General features: G+C 47.8%; 1 protein-coding gene across 8 annotated transcripts in view; it reads right to left on the bottom strand.

Moving 5' to 3' along the window:
• The window catches only part of nfyc (nuclear transcription factor Y, gamma), a 128,582-nt gene that overhangs the window by 23,399 nt on the left and 85,928 nt on the right, over window positions 1-19,255 (bottom strand). For all 8 annotated transcript variants that reach the window (XM_072502328.1, XM_072502320.1, XM_072502311.1 and 5 more), the window contains 3 exons: window positions 13,724-13,876; window positions 6,237-6,347; window positions 5,012-5,086 (listed from right to left, as the gene is read on the bottom strand). In XM_072502328.1, coding sequence (XP_072358429.1) covers window positions 5,012-5,086; window positions 6,237-6,347; window positions 13,724-13,876 — 339 coding nt within the window. The remainder of the gene's footprint in view (window positions 1-5,011; window positions 5,087-6,236; window positions 6,348-13,723; window positions 13,877-19,255) is intronic.

Here is a 19,255-nt window from a genome sequence, read left to right as displayed (position 1 = left end):
GGCATGGAATGCACTGCCTGTGGAAGTAGTTGAGTCGGAAACATTAGGGACCTTCAAGCGGCTATTGGATAGGTACATGGATTACGGTAGAATGATGGGGTGTAGATTAATTTGTTCTTCATCGAGGACAAAAGTTCGGCACAACATAGTGGTCCGAAGGGCCTGTTCTGTGCTGTATTTTTCTATGTTCTATGTTAATCTGTCCTGGTCCACCCACGTCGATGTTATGACCAAGCAAGCACAACAGCGCCCATATTTCCTCAGGAAACTAAGGAAATTCGGCATATCCACACTGACTCTTACCAACTTTTACAGATGCACTATTGAAAGCATCCTATCTGGCTGCAGCACAGCCTGGTATGGCAACTGCTCGGCCCAAGACCGTAAGAAACTTCAGAGAGTCGTGAACGCAGCCCAGTCCATCACATGAACCCGCCACCCATCCATTAACTCTGTCTACACCTCCCGCTGCCCTGGGAAAGCGGGCAGCATAATCAAAGACCCCTCCCACCTGTCTTACTCACTCTTCCACTTCTTCCATTGGGCAGGAGATACAAAAGTCTGAGAACACGCATGAACAGATTCAAAAACAGCTTCTTCCCCGCTATTACCAGAGTCCTAAATGACCATCTTATGGACTGATCTGATCTCTTCACAGATCTCCTCTACGGAGTTGTACTACACTCCTGTATGCTTCACCCGATGCCTGGGTCTATGTATTTACATTGTGTATTTAGGTTTGCCCAATGTTGACTTCCGGTTGCGGCTATGCGGAGCTAAGCCGCACGTTCGGCAACTCTCGCTTGGAACGGACATTTGGGCTTTTTTCAGGACCCCCAATGGCATTTTTTCGACATTTCCCAGTGTGGGAAGAAGATTGCAACATTCCCCCGACAGTGTATGGCTTGGACCAGGAGCGGGGCGACTAAAAAAGTGGTGGTGAAACCAAAGAAAGTGCGAGGGAAGAAGAGCAAGATGACAGCAGGCAGCGTGGGGACCAGGCAGCGTGGCTGCAGTGGGCGCAGGAGGTTATCCAGCCCTGCTTCAGGGAGCTCAAAGCAGACCTGCTGGAGCTGATGAAGGCTTCTATTCATAAGCTGCTGGAGACCCAGACAGCCCAGGGGGTGGCGATCCGCGAGGTCCGACAAAAGATCTCAGATAACGAGGACAAGACCTTGGGCCTAGCGGTAAAGGTGGCGGCGTACGAGGCGCTCCACAAGAAATGGCAGGAACGATTCGAGGAGTTGGAGAATCGGTTGAGCCGGAAGAATCTGCGGATCCTGGGCCTCCCGGAGGGGCCTATGTGGTCACCATGTTAAATTTGCTGATGGGAGCGGGGTCCTTCCGGGGGCCCCTGGAGCTGGACGGGGCCCATAGAGTGCTGGCGAGGTGGTCCAAGGCTAACGAGCCGCCGCGGGCGGTGCTGGTGCGGTTTCATCGGTTCGCTGATCGGGAGTGTGCTCAGGTGGGTCAAGAAAGAGAGGAGCAGCCGGTGGGCGAACGCGGAGGTTCAAATATATCAGGACTGGAGCGCGGAGGTGGCGAAGAAGAGGGCCGGATACAGCCGGGCGAAGGCGGTGCTGCACAGGGAGGGGGTGAAGTTTGGCATGCTGCAGCCGGCGCGTCTGTGGGTCACCTACAAGGACCGGCACAATTATTTTGAGTCCCCGGAGGAGGCGTGGGCCTTTGTTCAGGCCGAGAAGCTGGACACAAACTGAGGGTCGGGATGGGGGGGTCGGGCGTGGGGATGGTCGGGGATTGTTGCTGTTGTGTTACATTTTGGGGGGGGGGGGGTTCTTTGCTCTTGTTTATTTTTGGTTCCGTGTGGGTGGTTAGGGTGGGTTGGGCACTGTTTTGGTTGGGTCTGTCGAGTGGGTTCTTGGAGTGGGGGGGGCAAGTAAACGGAGTGGCCGTTAGGGGGGGGGGGGGGGGATGGGCACCGCAGAGGAGGGTGAGGCCCGAGTCGGGGGTGAGGGGACTGGGCCTGTAAAAGGAGCTGCACCAGAGGAGGCGGGGCCGGGCAGGGGGAAAGCGCGGGCTTTTCCCCACGCTGAAGACTGGAGGAGGCGGGGCAAGCGTGGCTTTTTTCCCAAGCGTGGGATGGAAGGGGGAGGCGGAGAGCCTGCTCGTGGGTAACGGAGGGGGAGGGGTAATCCCACAATGGGAGGAGTCGAAGGAGAGGCGGGAGCGGCCAGGGTCAGCTGACTTGTGGGAGTGCAATGGGGGAAGCAATGCAGCTAGGAGGGGTCCTAGCTTGGGGGGGGGGGGGGGGGGGAACCGGATTGCTGCTGGTATGGTCAAGGGGGAGCTGGAGCGAGTGGAGGGGGTTGGGACGGGGGTCTGCCGCCGTGGGGAGAGGGCGCGTGGCTGGCCGAGGAGGGGTTATGGCTAGTCGGCGGGGGAGGGGGGTGGGTAGCCCCCTGATAACCTGGAACGTAAGGGGACTGAACGGGTCGGTTAAGCGGGCCCGGGTGTTCGTGCACCTGAAGGCGGATGTGGTCATGCTCAAGGAGACATACCTGAAGGTGGCAGACCAGGTGAGATTGAGGAAGGGGTGGATAGGCCAGGTGTTTCATTCGGGGCTGGATGCCAAAAATCGGGGGGGTGGCGATCTTTGTGGGAAAGAGGGTGTCATTCGAGGCGTCGAGCATTGTGACAGACAATGGCGGCAAGTACGTAATGGTGAGTGGTAAGCTGCAAGGGGAGAGGGTGGTGCTGGTCAACGTGTACACCCCGAACTGGGACAATGCAGGTTTTATGCGGCGCATGTAGGGTCGGATCCCGGACTTGGAAGTGGGGGGCCTGATAATGGGGGGAGAGGGGGGGGGGGAGACGGACTTTAACATAGTGTTGGATCCGGCACTGGTTCGCTCCAAGTCTCGGACGGGTAGGAGGCCGGCGGCGGCTAAAGTGCTGAGGGGGTTTATGGACCAGATGGGAGGGGTGGAGCTTTGGAGATTTGTAAGGTCGGGGGCTAGGCACGTTTCATTCTTCTCGCACGTTCATAAGGCCTATTTCCGGATTGACCTTTTTGTTATGAGCAGGGCGCTGATTGCGAGAGTAGAGGATATACAGTAATCGGCGATAGCCATTTCGGATCACGCCCCGCATTAGGTAGACCTGGAGCTGGAGGAGAGGGACCAGCGCCCGTTGTGGCGCTTGGAGGTGGGGCTGTTGGCGGACGAGGAGGTGAGTGAGCAGGTCCGAGGAAGCATAGAGAGATACCTGGAGGCCAACGATAATGGGGAGGTCCGAGTGGGGATGGTCTGGGAGGCGCTGAAGGCGGTGGTTAGGAGAGAGCTGATCTCCATTAGGGTCCACAAGGAGAGGAGCAAGCAGAGGGAGGGAGAGGCTGGTGGGGGAGATGGTGAGGGTAGACAGGAGGTATGCGGAGGTGCCGGAGGAGAGACTGTTGAGGGAGAGGCGTTGCTTCCAGGCCGAATTTGGCCTGTTGACCACCAGGAAGGCAGAGGCGCAGTGGAGGAAGGCCCAGGGGCGATTTATGAATATGGGGAAAAGGCAAGTCGGATGCTGGCGCATCAGCTTCGGAAGCGGGACGCAGCTAGGGAGATCGGGGGAGTTAAGGATAGGGGAGGGAGTGTGGTGCGGAGTGGGGTTGGCATCAATGGGTCTTCAGGGATGTTTATGAGGAACTGTATCGGTCCGAGCCCCCACTGGAGAGGGAGGGATGGGCCGCTTTCTGGACCAGCTGAGGTTCCCGAAGGTGGAGGAGGGACTGGTGGCGGGATTGGGGGCCCCGATTGGGTTGGAGGAGTTGGCCAACGGAATAGGGAGCATGCAGGCGGGGAAGGCACTGGGGCCGGACGGTTTCCCGGTCGAATTTTACAAGAGATATGTGGACGTGTTGGGCCCATTGCTGGTTAGGACCTTCAATGAGGCAAGGGGGGGGGGGGGGGGCTTTGCCCCCGACGATGTCCCGGGCACTGATCTCCTTGATCCTGAAGCGGGACAAGGATCCCCTGCAGTGTGGCTCTACAGGCCGATTTAGTTGTTAAATGTAGATGCCAAGGTGCTGGCGAAGGTCTTAGCCACGAGAATCGAGGATTGGGTGCCGCAGGTCATCCACGATGAACAGACGGGGTTCGTGAAGGGGAGGCAGTTGAACGCGAATGTGCGGAGGCTCCTGAACGTTATGATGATGCCGGCGAGGGAGGGGGAGGCGGAGATAGTGGCAGCGATGGACGCTGAGAAGGGCTTAGATAGGGTAGAGTGGGGGTACTTGTGGGAGGTGCTGAAGAGGTTCGGGTTTGGGGAGGGGTTCGTCAGGTTGGTTAGGCTGTTGTACGAGGCCCCGATGGCGAGTGTGACCAAGAGGAGGTCTGAGTACTTTCGGTTGCATCGAGGGACGAGGCAGGGGTGTCCCGTCCCCCCTGCTCTTCGCACTGGCGATTGAACCCCTGGCTATGGCACTGAGGGAGTCGAGGAACTGGAGAGGGCTGTTTGCCCAATGTTTTTTCCATGTATGGAATGATCTGTCTGGATGCAGAACAACTTTTCACCGTACCTCAGTACACGTGACAATAAACAAATCCAATCCAATCCAATCTCCATCTACCCTCAGTGGCACGTGCTAATCAGAAGGAGGTTTCTTTAGCCAAGTTTGACCTGTCGCAGGTCAAACTTTGCGGGGTCCAGAGTCGATGTTGAGGACTTTCAGCACTACGCTCCACTGACTCTATACCACTGTGATACCACCTCTTGCGAGTCTGTCCAGTCGGTGGGACAGGACATACCCAAGGATGGTGGTGTCTAGGATATGGTCTGTAAGGAATGGCTCTGTGAGTATGACTATGTCAGGTTGTCGCTTCACAATTCTTTACAACAGCACTCCCAATTTTGACACAATCCCTCAGATGGTAGCAAGGAGAACTTTGTCAGGTCGACCATGTTACATATGAATCAGAAAGCTCAGCTCAAGTTACTAATATTTCTGACATTTTGTGGTAATAAAAAGGGAATTCAAACAGGATCATTAAAAATAACAGTATACCTGTCCGTCAGTAAACTGGCTGTATTGTTGTTGCTGCTGTTGTTGCTGTCCCTGCTGAACCTCCGCCTGTCCTACCTAGAATACATGGGAGAAGCACTTACCAAAACGGGATACAAACACAACAGTAGAACCAATATTTCTGCTTCCATTTTTATTTTAGTTTTAAATTCCCCAGATTACATATTATCCTGTCGTGTAACAGTGACCCAACTCCCTACCCAGCAGTCCACCCTTATACCAAGATGTACGTTGCTATCAAATTTTCCCTCTGTGGAAAATGCCCAGCAAAACACACCTAATCATTTGAGGCACAGGTAGGCATTTGTAAATTGAAGGTTTCCTAGACAATAAAGGGTCACAGTTGCTTGCTGTTGATGGAGTTTCTACTTCGTTATTGTAAGTAGGGAGGGAAACCTTTTAAGAAGGTTCCTGTCCAACAGTAGCACAGCTGCTGCATTGCTTACACTAATCTGACAGTCATGTGTGCCCATCTGAACCGAAAATGGACAACAGGCACCGACTGCAAATTGACTACACTCCGAACTTCTCTGCTTCAGTCTCTGCAGATGGTGGCCAATTTTACTCTTTAATCATTACATTTAGTATGTGGCCATTCACTGGAGAAACCACATTATTGTAGAATGAGAGTGACTGAAACACAAGACAGGAATCTACAGGATGTTGAATGGCCTTTTTGAGTAGCCTGGCAAAAGGTAAACCTCCCTGTAATAAAACAAAGCTGCAAGGCTGATCTCTTGACACAAGCTAACAGCTTCTAGGTGTGAAAAATAACATTCTCTCTTTAACCTCAGCCCTCAAAGCTCCTTCAAATGACACACAAAAGAAAGGGTTGGCAATGAAAGCTAGACAAAAAATCTGGTCTACGAAATGTGCAGAGGCACCCAATTAAGAAGTGAGGTTTTCTATAAATCAATTTCTGAACTTTTGCAACCCGGGATTGTGTGGGTTTCACCCCCACAACCCCAATATGTGCAGGGTAAGTGGATTGGCCACACCAAATTGCCCCTTAATTGGAAAAAAATAATTGGGTACTTTTGCTTTACGCATGTTAATGGTCAGCTTGTTCAGATGAGAAGTCTTCACTGCATTCATTGTGCTCTGCTGTAGAATAGTGTTGTTCACAGTCAGCCCAATGAATTAACTGTGATTTAACATCAATTGTCCAGCCCAGGTTGACTCAGTAGACGATAAAATATCTGCCTACCTGCTGTGGATTTCCTGGGGCGAGGGCCTGGATTTGTCCTTGTACCACTTGTGTTCCAGATACAGGTTGAGCCAGACGAATATACTGCAGTTGTCCAGCATTCAACTGCACCTACGGATCACAACAGAAAGAAAGAACCTCATTACAGGCCATTTTAAAATCTTCTCTAGCACCTTCCAAGCTAAGCATATGCAACCCTAACATGTTAATTTTTTACACCTCGCTAAATGCACAAACACTCCTCTGTTTCGAATTAAGATCATGAGGGTCTAAACAATGTGCATTCAATCATTAGTGGATATTATATCATCTTCATCAAGTTTGTCACTAAGTCTGGCTATGTCCTCCACGAGCAGGTACATTTAATGTGCCTTCTCCTTCCCCAACTGTCCAGAAGACAATGACTTGTTTGCCCTCATAACAGTAACCCATTATATGTACAAGAGTTGTGAGATGTTTGAAAGACATCTTCCCAAAGTACTAGGCTTTTTCAGCAAGGATCCAATTTCATGGGTACCAGCCTCCCAGCTATCTTATCCATATACATGTGCAAGTTTGGACAGAGAATGTCAATAGACTATTGACCCTTGGGAGAGGATCTACAAACCTCACCCCATATAATCAGACTTCAAACTAAAGATCCATTCCAAAAGGGATTACTGGAGGATGATCCAGCACAGAATTCCTCTCAGATTTTACAGTTGCCAAGATCAATTTTACAAGGTTTACCATTGCTCCAGGTGAAAACTCAGCCAACTCAACACAGGGAATGAATGTGGGACTTCACGTTGACCAGCCCCACCGTGGAGAGCATTGCAAGCCAATCAGAACAGCTGGACTGTCCCCCATAATCGCCTCACGTGCACTGCCTGCATAGAATCCATCCCATGCTCCCAGTTACTCAAACTCAGCTACCTCAAAGACCACCTTCCTCCTTTTACTTTAAAAAAGTCATTAATTTTTCCAATTAAGGGGCAATTTAGTGTGGCCAATCCATCTACCTTGCACATCTTTGGGTTGTGGGGATGAGACTCATACAGACACGGGGAGAATGTGCAAACTCCACACGGACGGTGACTCGGGGCTGGGGTCGAACCCGGGTCCTCAGCACCATGAGGGGATTGCGCCACCCCGATCTCCGTTAACTTAGCCAGTAAATCCTAATTTCAGTTGTCAACTGGGCCTTTAACCAGATCGATCCCATCACCTTGACTTGTCGGTCAGATTGTGTTCTTGTTTCCTTTGGGAGAGGGTTAGGAGAAAAATTCTCTTGCCGAGAGGCCTGTGATCCAGGCCAGGTTGACTTCTGGTTGTTTGGGTTGTCAATATAATCCTCCAGAGGCCGTCAGCTGGTAAACTCCAGTGCAGATGTGTTCCACTGGAGGATACTGTGGTCAGTGTGCACCAGATAGGACTGTGGACGGATGGACCGACTCAAAACCTGGCCAGGCCTGGTCTTGTGCCCAGACAGACTCCTCTAGTGAGAGTGTGTGATAAATTGTATGACAGGGCACTGTGCACCTCCTAGTGGCTCTTTCCCACCCCTTTTCTATCTGTCACTTTGTGACTGAAATGCATGTGGGAGATTTAGGAGCAGAGTGCATAATCTCCCACCCATTAAGAGTTCCAATGGAGCCAGTCCATTCTGCAATGCTTTAAACTGGTAACTCCACAAGGCTAAGTTGACATCATCATTTATATTCAACAAGGATTTGACTCAATGGACCCCTCTTTCAGCTTCATCAGTTGAATGTGGGCACTTGGGTGAGCTGGTGCAGTGAAGGAAATCATATGGCTCCATGAAGTGCTTGAAGCAGTCGTTGGCAGATCGTGGGCCACTTTCAGAAACAACCAAATTGTTGGTGCCATGTAAAAATTTCCGTGAACCCAATATAGCCATTTGACATTGATCCACCAAGAGTAATAATCCACCATGATGAGAATGGTATCCATCCTCAAAGATAAAAAGGCCCATCCTGAGATGCTCACAGTCAGAGTGGGAAGGACAGCACCACAAGTGGTTTCTTGTGGTCTTGTCTACGGATGGCACAAGTAATACAATTGGAAATCATGACTTCAATAGCTTTGGAGATACCCGGGCACCGGACTGAATTGTGAGCCCGAGTCCTGCACTTGATGATACCCAGGTGTCCCGGTGCAGCTGTTGGAGCCTGTCTAGCCTGAGTACCCTGGGAATTCATGATGCTGTGCAAAGTACTCCTTCAAAATACAGATTTTGAAACAGATCCAGCCCATCCATTAACAGTATCTGTGCACTCTCATCATCAACTTTCTGGACCACTCAAATTTCTTCTAGAGTCTGGGTCGTCTCCGGAAGGCACTTAATAGACAAGTTTTGCGCAGGCTTTTCCAAGAATGTGGGACAAATCCTTAGCTGTCGTCCGTGCTTACCTTGGATGCATTCTGTAGTGGCATCAAACCTCATGAGCCGTAATCAAAACCTTTCAATGCAAGTGGCCAACTCTTTGGTGTTAGGCAGGCTTATGATCAGTTTGGATGGTGAATTCAAGTCCCAAACTTTTTACAAGCCCATGTGAATGCCAAGGCCTCTTTTTAAATGGCAGCATTCCATTGCTCTGTTTCTGGCAGTGCCCTAAAGGCATAGGATATCAGTCTGCGAGAGCCTTCTTGTCGTATGTTGAACAATACTGAGCCATCAGCCACAACTATGGTTTGGGCTGTAATGGGCCAGTGTTTTGTGGACATGAGCATGCCTTTGATTATGTCAAACATTTGCTGTTGATGTTCGTTCCAGTACCAGGCCTCGTTTTGCTTCAAGAGTAGTTGTATCAGTTTGTCAATATGTGCAAGACTGGGCAGGAAATTTCTCGGCTGATTAACTATGCTCCTAAATCACCAAAATTTGGTAGCATTAAGGGCCGGTGAGAACTTCTTGTTGGCTGCAGTTTTCTGACCATCTGCTTGAAAGTCAGACACGAGAACAATATGGCCCAAGAAGTTGATAGTGAATTTCGAGAACTTTCATTTCTGATGAAGTGCAAGGCCTACGGCCTGTAAACGTAACTGACATCCTGGTCCAAAGTGGTGGATCCACTTTGCAGAATATCATCCATATGGCAGATAACCTTCCAAAACACCAGTCATCGTACGTTGAATGAACTTGGGTGCTGATAAGTGACGTTAACAATTTGACAGCTTGTTTAAATTGGAGCTGCCAAAAGTCACTACTGACATCTGGTTTCGTTAAAATTGAGCTCCTCGAGAGTTTCGCCACCAGATGCCTTAGGGTAGACCTCTCTTTACGGAAGTGAGCTCTTATGCTTGGGTACAGGCACCATGCTGGAGTACCAAGAAATCAGTTGCATTACTGTTGATATCATTCCCTGGTGTGGCATGGAGTCAATAATTTGCCTCATCTTGTTCGAGAGGGTGGGGGAACTGTTCCTGGGGTAAATAAACACACCATCTTGGCATTTGGCTTTAAAATGATGCAGAGAGTCTTTGAAGCTTCCCCAGATTCATAAATCATTTTGGAAATTTCTCTTGAATTTATCCGGCTTGACCTGGCTGATCTGCTCTTCCACCTTGTAAAGAAGTTGCAAATTCTGGTTCAATGAGGGGATGACTGAATTTCTGTTATCTCTCTTTCCTCATCAAAGCGTGGCAGTCATTTACCCTTGCATCTTTGGACAGTGCAGTTGATTTACTGAAGGTTGGGGAAACTCGGACTTCATTCAATTGACAGATTGGTCGAGATCTTCCATGTGGTCAAAGTGGGGTAGAAGTAGGGCCTTTTCTCATGATTGTCCGTTACTTCAATTTCACGGTCTCAGTTCTCTATTGGCACTTTTCCTTCCGATTTGTTGCTTCAGTCATTCCCTCGTTACTGTACGCTAGATGGTGTTCACTTTCCCGTCTCTGGCAGTTTTGTTGGGATCCTTGTGATTCAGTTAGTTTTAATGCTACCACCCTGAAATATCATCAGAAAAGGTAGTAGGGTGTGTTTAACAGACTACTGGAAACAAGGCATCCAGGAAGTTCTAAACTATATTATAAGGTCATTAATGAAGCATCCGAAGATGATTGGGTCTAGGACACTACCCTGAGGAACTCCTGCAGTGATGCACAAGATGACTGACCTCCAACAACCACAACCATCTTCCTTCGTGCTAGGTATTGCTTCAACCAGTAACCCCCCCGGTTAGGGTTCCTTGACGTCAAACAGTCAAATGCTGCCTTGATGTCAAGGGCAGTCACTCTCATCTCTGGAGTTCAATGCCTTTGTCTGTATTTGGACTGAGGCTGTAATGAAGTCAGGAGTTGAGTGGCCCTATTGGAACCCAAACTGAGCATCAATGAGCGTGTTATTGCTGTGTAAGTAGCACTTCACGAGTATGATACCTCATTTATAGGAAGGACGTGGAGGCTTTGGAGCGGGTGCAGAGGAGATTTACCAGGATGTTGCCTGGTATGGAGGGAAAATCTTATGAGGAAAGGCTGATGGACTTGAGGTTGTTTTCGTTGGAGAGAAGAAGGTTAAGAGGAGACTTAATAGAGGCATACAAAATGATCAGGGGGTTGGATAGGGTGGACAGTGAGAGCCTTCTGGCACGAGGGGACATAACTTTAAACTGAGGGGTAATAGATATAGGACAGAGGTCAGAGGTAGGTTCTTTACGCAAAGAGTAGTGAGGCCGTGGAATGCCCTACCTGCTACAGTAGTGAACTCGCCAACATTGAGGGCATTTAAAAGTTTATTGGATAAACATTTGGATGATAATGGCATAGTGTAGGTTAGATGGCTTTTGTTTCGGTGCAACATCGTGGGCCGAAGGGCCTGTACTGCGCTGTATTGTTCTATATGTTCTATTTTTAGGTAGGTCTGGTGTTGCTCCTGGCATGCCCACCTCAAAAAACAGGGATGACCCCCAGGCTGGTTGTAATGTTAAGAGTGAGGGATATGCCAGGCCATGGGGTTATGGATTGAATACAATTGTGCTGCTGCCGATGGCCTACAGTGACTCATGGATGTCAGTTTTGAGTTGCTAGATTTATTTTAAACATATCCCATTTAGTACAAGGGTAGTGCCACAAAACACAATGGAGAGTATCCTCAATGTGAAGGTGGGACTTTGTCTTCCCCACCCCCCCCAAATAAATGTGGGACCAATACAGGCATGGACAGATACATTTGTGACAGGTAGATTGGTGGGGACGATGTCACGTAGGTTTCTCCCTCCTGTTGATTTCCTCACCATCTGTTGCAGGTCCAGTTTGGCAGATCTGTTCATCAGGACTTGGCCAACTCAGTCAGTAATAGTACTACCAAGCCTTAGTCATGGGCATTTAAGTGGCCCTCACCGGATAACATCCTCACCCCTTGAAACCCTCAGTTGCTTCTATCAATTGGTGTTTTATATGGAGTACTGATTCATTAACTAAGGGGACTGGGAAGTTTGGTGCTAATGAGCAGGAGGTCTCCTTGCCATGTTAGAGTTGATGGGGTCTGGAGTTAAATGTGTCAAATGACTGCCAGGGAAACTCTCTGCTGACTGTATACCACTGTGCCACCACCTCTGCTCTCCTGGCGGTTGGATAGGACATATTCAGGGATTGTGATGGTGGTGTCAGTGAGTCAGGCTCTCTCAATTTGGCACCATCCTCCAGATATTAGTAAGAAGGTCTTTGCACGGTTGACAGGGCTGAGCTTGCCATTGTCATTTCTGGTGCCTACATTGATGCAGGGTAGCCCACCTGGTTTCATTCCTTTTAAACTTTGTAGCAGTTTGTTACAAGTCGTTTGCTAGGCCATTTCAGAGAGCATTCAAGAATCATTCACATTGCTGTGGGTCTGGGGTCACATGTAGGCCAGACCAGGCAAGGCCGGCAGATTTCCTTCCCTAATGGGCATGAGTGAACCAGTTGGGGTTTTATGACATCGCTGCTGGTTTCATGGTTACCATTACTGGGACTAATGCCCCCCCCCCCGCCAATTCTAGATTAATTAATTAATTGAATTTAAATTCCACCAGCTGTCATGGTGGGAATTGAACATGTTTCCAGAGGATTAGCCTGGGCTGCTGGATTACTACTTCAGTGATATTACCACTACGCCATCATCTCCCCTCATACCAACTATTTGGTTCTACTGCGCGTAGTAGAACCACCACCTCCAAAATTGCTCCCAGAGGGATCATTCTCTCAGACACACCATGGCACACTCTTGGATCACCCATGATTCCACTTTCCTGTACTAACACAAGAGATGCATCATTTTCATACTCGCCCTTCAAACAGGCCATTTGGCCCCCTGATTCTGCTCTCCATTCAACAAGATCATGCCTCCATAACTGCTATCAGATCAGATTAATTTACTTCAATGTACGCAATTCAATTAATTTAGGAATGTCGTCTTACCACACCACTATCAAGTTCTCCACACCCTACTTCCATCTGAGACAGCGACTGACTTGTATTTTCTCTGACCTAGTATGCTGCACTCGATGCTCAAGGTGCAGTCTCCTTTACACTGGGAAACTGAGTACAGATTAGATTTGGTCTGCAAGTGCACCTCTGAGCTAGTTTAACAACACTCACCACTTTAATGCTGCACATTCCCTCTCAGGTCCTTGTACACTGGCCCAAAGAAACTACATACAAATTTTAGTAGCAAAAATCCCATCTGGATGCAGATACGATAGCGATGTTGAAATGAAAATGAAATGAAAATCGCTGGTCACGAGTAGGCTTCAATGAAGTTACTGTGAAAAGCCCCTAGTCGCCACATTCCGGCGCCTGTTCGGGGAGGCTGGTACGGGAATCGAACCGTGCTGCTGGCCTGCCTTGGTCTGCTTTAATAGCCAGCGATTTAGCCCAGTGTGCTAAACCAGCCCCTGTTTAAGGGGCGTCTTGACATGAATAGGATGGGAATAGAGGGATACGGACCTCGAAGTGTAGAAGGTTTTAGGTTAGACGGGCAGCATGGCTTGGAGGGCCGAAGGGCCTGTTCCTGTGCTGTACTTTTCTTTGTTCTTGTTCTTTGATCCAAGGCAATGTGCAATTTTAGACTTTTGTTACATTTTCTTTCTCATTTTAAAAAATTTCATAGCCAACCCCCAAATTCCCATCACTCCAATATTCACAAATAGTACTTTTATCCCTGCCTATTTTTCGCTTTATCCAAAAGCCAGTAATTGTCTTTTCTCTCCCAAGATGCAGAAGTTGTGTTCCCAGCTTTTATTGATTTTGCAGCCATGTACGTATCTGTAAGCTATTCAGGATTTCAGTACCGAGAGCCTCAGGAAAACAGCAGACAGGTGTAGTAGCAACCCAAAATATTCTCACCCGCTCAAACTGGGAAGCAGGAGAACACCTAATCACCAGTCTCCTTATTTGCAAGGACTGTGCGGGTGGTTTCCAACCAGCAGCTTATATTCGAGAGAAACAAACTGTCCCCAAGATCAGATTAATTCATAAGTTTACAAGTGATTCCAAAGAGTACATACCGGTATTTGCTGTATCTCGCCAGTGTTGGTGATGATCTGCTGCATGACCTGCATAGTCTGTCCTGAATTGGTCTGAGTCTGCTGAGTTTGGTTCGGAGCTGGGACAATCTGTACCTGTTGTCCATCTCCAACCTGCATTGTCACTGGGGCACTCTGCAACAAGACAGCATGGGAACAAGCTTAAATCTCATGCTGCTTCCAGACTAGAGTAAAGGCAAGCATTACGGTTTTATTTACAATTAAATTCTATTGGCCAAGTTCAGGTTCCGTTGTATCTACAGGTGTCATCACAAAATCAATCAAAATTAGCAGTCACTTGGGAAAACCTGGGTTAATTAAGGAAAGCCAGCATGGATTTGTTAAGTATTATTCATGTTTAACTTACTTGTTTGGACTTTCTGATGAGGATATATATTGACCTAGGCATTGGTGTACAGGGCACAATTTCAAAATTTGCAGACAATATAAAACTTGGAAGCATCGTGAACTGCAAGGACTACAGTGCAGTACATCAAAAGGTCATAGACAGGTTGGTGTAATGGACAGAAATGGCAGATGGAATTTAGTGCAGAGAAATGTGAAGTGATTTATTTTAGTAGGAAGAATGCAGAGAGGCAATATAAAATAAAGGGAACAATTCTAAAGAGGGTGCAGTAGCAGAGGGATCAAGGGGTAATATGTGCAAAGGTCACAGAAGGTGGCAGGGCACGTTGACCAGTGCAGCTGACACGAGGTTATACCCCATTATTTTTGAAAATACTTTTCAGCTTTCCAATTTGAAATTAGACAAAACAAACTACTGCAAAGTGCAAGGCCACCTTTCAAGGTGAAGGAACAAACAGGACATTCTCAGGGGAGTTTGAGGAGAGGGACGTTTCCTGTAACTCAAAGATCCATTGAAACTATCTAAGGGACACATTAAAATGCAAAGTGCTGGATATTGAAACAATGGTTGCCACAGACTGGGCAGCACGTTGGCACAGTGGTTAGCACTGCTGCCTCACAGCACCCACGACCCGGGTTCCATTCCGGCCTGAGTGACTGGCTCTGGAGTTTGTTTGTTTTCCCAGTGTCTGTGTGGGTTTCCTCCGGGTGCTCCAATTATAATAATCTTAATTATTGTCACAAGTAAGCTGACATTAACACTGCAATGAGGTTACTGTGAAAATCCCCCAGTCGCCACATTCCAGCACCTGTTCGGGTACACTGAGGGAGAATTCAGAATGTTCAAATTACCTAACAAGCACATGTTTGGGACTTGTGGGAGGAAACCGGAGCACCCGGAGGAAACCCACGCAGACACTAGGAGAATGTGTTTTCCACCCACAAAGATGTGCAGGTTAGGTGGATTGGCCATGGTAAATTGCCCCTTAGTGTCCAAAGATGAGCAGGTCAGGTGGGATTACGGGGGAGTGGGCCTAGGCAGGTGTTCTTCCAGAGGATTGGTGCAGACTCGACAGGCTGAATGGCCTCCTTCATGATGCATGTAATAAGGGAATATCGGTGATCATGGGTGATTTTAATCTTCACATAGATTGGGCAAATCAAATTAGCCACAATGCCGTAGAGGAGGAATCCCTGGAGTGTATACGGGATGGTTTTCTTGACCAATATGTGGAGGAAGCAACTAGGGAGCAGGCCATCTCAGACTGGGTACTGTGTAATGAGAAGGGAATCATTGCCAATCTGGGGATGGGCGACCATAACATGATGGAATTTATCAAGATGGAGAGTGAATTAGTTGATAGATTGGGGAGAGTTACTTAAAGGGATGACAGTGGATAGACAATGGCAAACATTCAAGGAACGCAAGGAGGAACTACAGCAACTGTTCATTCTGTCTGGCACAAAAGCAAAGGGGGTAAGAGGGCCATCCATGGCTTACAAAGGATATTAAAAATAGTATCCAATCCAAGGAAGAAACATACAGATTGGCCAAGAAAAATAATAGGTTTGAGGATTGGGAGCAGTTTAGAATTCAGCAAAGAAGGACAAAGGGATTGATTAAGGTGGGGAAAAGTACAGTATGAAAGGAAGCTTGCAGGGAACATAAAGACAGACACTAAGAGTTTACACAGATATGTGAAGAGAAAGAGATTGGTAAAGAGAAATGGAGGCCCACTACAGATAGAAACAGGGGAATGCATAATAAGGGACAAAGAAATGGCTGAGCAATTGAATACATAATTTGGTTCTGTCTTCATAAATGAGGACACAAATCAGATCCCAGAAATGTTGGAGAATGAAAGGTTTAGTGAGAGGGAAGAACTGAGGGAGATCAACATTAGTAGAGAAATGGCGCTGGGAAAACTGATGGGATTGAAGGCGGATAAATCCCCAGGGCCTGAGAATCTACATCCCAGGAGTTGCTTAAGGAGTTGGCTCTGGAAATAGTGGATGCATTGGTGGTCATCTTCCGGGATTCTATAGACTCTGGAACGGTCTCTGCAGATGGAGGGTAGCTCACGTCACTCCGATATTCAAAAAGGGAGGTAGAGAGAAAGCAGGGAATTATAGACCAGTAAGCCTAACATCGGTATTGGGGAAATTGCTCGAATCCATCATCAAGGACTTTATAGCGGAACATTTAGAAAGTAGTGGCAGGATCAGTCAGAGTCAGCATGGATTTATGAAGGGAAAATCATGCGTGACAAATCTGTTGGAATTCTTTGAAGAGGTAACCAGTACAGTCGACAAGGGGGAGCCAGTCGATGTGGTATATTTGGACTTTCAGAAGGTGTTTGACAAAGTCCCGCAAAATTAAAGCGCATGGGATTGGGGGAATTGAATTGAGGAGGATAGAAAACTGTTTGGCAGAAAAAAAAACAAAGAGTAGGGATTAATGGGTCCTTTTAAAATTGGCAGGCAGTAACCAGTGGGGTACCACAGGGATCGGTGCTGAGAACCCAGCTATTCACAATATATATTAATGATTTGGATGAGGGAACAAAATGTAACACCTTTGCAGATGATACCAAATTAGGTGGGAGGGTGAATTGTGACGAGGATGCAGGAATCCTACAGAAAGATCTGGACAGGTTGGGCGAGTGGGCAAACCAATGGCAGATGCAGTATACTTTGGATAAGTGTGAGGTTATTCATTTTGGAAGCAAAAACAGGAAGACAGATTACTACCTGAATGGATGTAAATTTGGAGAGGAGAGTGTGCAGCGGGACCTGGGTGTCCTTGTGCACCATTCGCTGAAGGTAAGCATGCAGGTGCAGCAGGCGGTAAAGAAGGCTAATGGTATGTTGGCCTTCATTGCAAGAGGTTTCGAGTACAGAAGCAGAGATGTGGTGCTGCAATTGTACAGAGCCTTGGTGAGGCCACACTTGGGGGCAGTGTGTGCAGTTTTGGTCTCCTTCTCTGAGGAAGGATGTTCTTACTCTCAAGGCAGTGCAGCGAAGATTTACCAGACTGATTCGAGGGATGGCGGGACTGTCATATGAGGAGAGATTGACTAGGTTGGGATTGTTCCCGCTGGAGTTCAGTAGAATGAGGGGGGGGATCTCAGAGACTTATAAAATTCTAACAGGACTAGACAGGGTAGATGCAGGAAAGATGTTACCAATGATGGGTGTGTCCAGAACCAGGGGTCACAGCCTGAGGATTCAGGGAAAACCATTTCGGACAGAGATAAGGACACAAAGATTGGTGAGCCTGTGGAATTCATTCCCACAGGAAGTAGTTGATGCTAAAACTTTGAATATATTCAAGAGGCGGCTGGATATAGCACTTGGGGAGAATGGGGTCAAAGGCTCTGGGGAGAAAGCAGGATTAGGCTATTGAGTTGGATGATCAGCCATGATCGTGATGAATGGCGGATCAGGCTCGAAGGGTCAAAAGGCTTCCTCCTGTTCCTATCTTGTATGTAACTTCTGCACTGTACAGATTCTGTGACCCACCAAAACCCCATGGAAATACACAATGGATGAATGTCAGGTTACAGCCACTGCAAAGAGATTGCAAGTGACACAGGTAATCGAGAATGTTTATGAAACAGTCTTAAAAGCTGCATTTTCTACATCTCTCTTTTGTAAAAATTGTGCTCAAATTCAAGAATTTAACTGTCGAGAAACCTACCAGCAAACAAATTGCAACTTTTTCTTGACCGCGAGAAACTTCAGAGAGTCGTGAACACAGCCCAGTCCACCACATGAATCTGCCTCCCATCCATTGACTCCATCTACACATCCTGCTGCCTGGGGAAAGTGGGCAGCATAATCAAAGACCCCTCCCACCGGCTTACTCACTCTTCCAAACTTCTTCCATCAGGCAGGAGATACAGAAGTCTGAGAACACGCACGAACAGACTCAAAAACAGCTTCTTCCCCACTGTTACTAGACTCCTAAACGACTCTCTTATGGACTAATCTCATTAACACTACACCCCTGTATGCTTCATCTGATGCCGGTTTTACGTGTACCTTGTGTTGCCCTATTATGTATTTTCTTTTCTTTTCATGTACTCAATAATCTGTTGAGCTGCTGGCAGAAAAATACTTTTCACTGTACCTTGGTACACGTGACAATAAACAAATCCAAGAAATCAGCTAACACAAATCAGCTGCAACATTTAACAACTTATGCCTCAAGCAAAGTACACTTACTGTATGTTATTTATTTTTTTATTGGATTCTAACTTCTTATTTTCAACATGTTTGTTTTTATTTTTTTCTCTCTCTGGTTTAGTGATCAATAAATTTTCTCTTACAACTTGTTTAATTGGCTCCGTATCACTAACTGTAAAAATAGTTAAATACATTCTGATTTGGAAAAGGAATAGTGGGCAGGATGCTCCGTTACACTGGCCGGTCAATGGGTTTCCCATTGTGGGGCAGCCTCATGCCGCCAGGAAACCCCTGGGCGCCGGCAAAACAGAGCATCCCGCCGGCGGAGAATCCCACCCAGTGTCTTGAAAAGGAAGCTTACACCTTTGTTGTGACCGAAGGAGGAGGCGGAATCCTTCTCAACTGTTGTAACACAGTTAATAAAGCATACAGCGGGTGCTCCGGTGTCCTCCCACAGTCCAAAGACGTGCAGATTAGGTGGATTGGCCATGCTAAATTGCCCTTAGTGTCCAAAAACAAAAGGTTTGGAGGAATTATTGGGTTATGGGGATAGGGTGGAAGTGAGGGTTTAAGTGGGTCGGTGCAGACTCGATGGGCCGAATGGCCTCCTTCTGCACTGTATGTTCTATGCCGTATGCCTTCTTGACTACCTTCGCCACCTGTGCTACCCCTTTCAGTGACCTGTGGACCTGCACACCTAGATCTCGCTGACTGTCAACATTACCTCACATTTGTCCGGATTAAACTCCACCTGCCATCTCTCCGCCCAAGTCTCCAAACGATCTAAATCCTGCTGTATCCTCCGACAGTCCTCATCGCTGTCCACAATTCCACCAATCTTTGTGTCGTCTGCAAACTTACTAATCAGACCAATTACATTTTCCTCCAAATCCTTTATATATACTACGAACAGCAAAGGTCCCAGCACTGATCCCTGCGGAACACCACTAGTCACAGCCC

This window comes from Scyliorhinus torazame, chromosome 1 (genome assembly GCF_047496885.1).
Source record: "Scyliorhinus torazame isolate Kashiwa2021f chromosome 1, sScyTor2.1, whole genome shotgun sequence".
Classification (NCBI taxonomy): Eukaryota; Metazoa; Chordata; class Chondrichthyes; order Carcharhiniformes; family Scyliorhinidae; genus Scyliorhinus; species Scyliorhinus torazame.
This window is presented reverse-complemented; position numbering and strand designations above follow the sequence as displayed.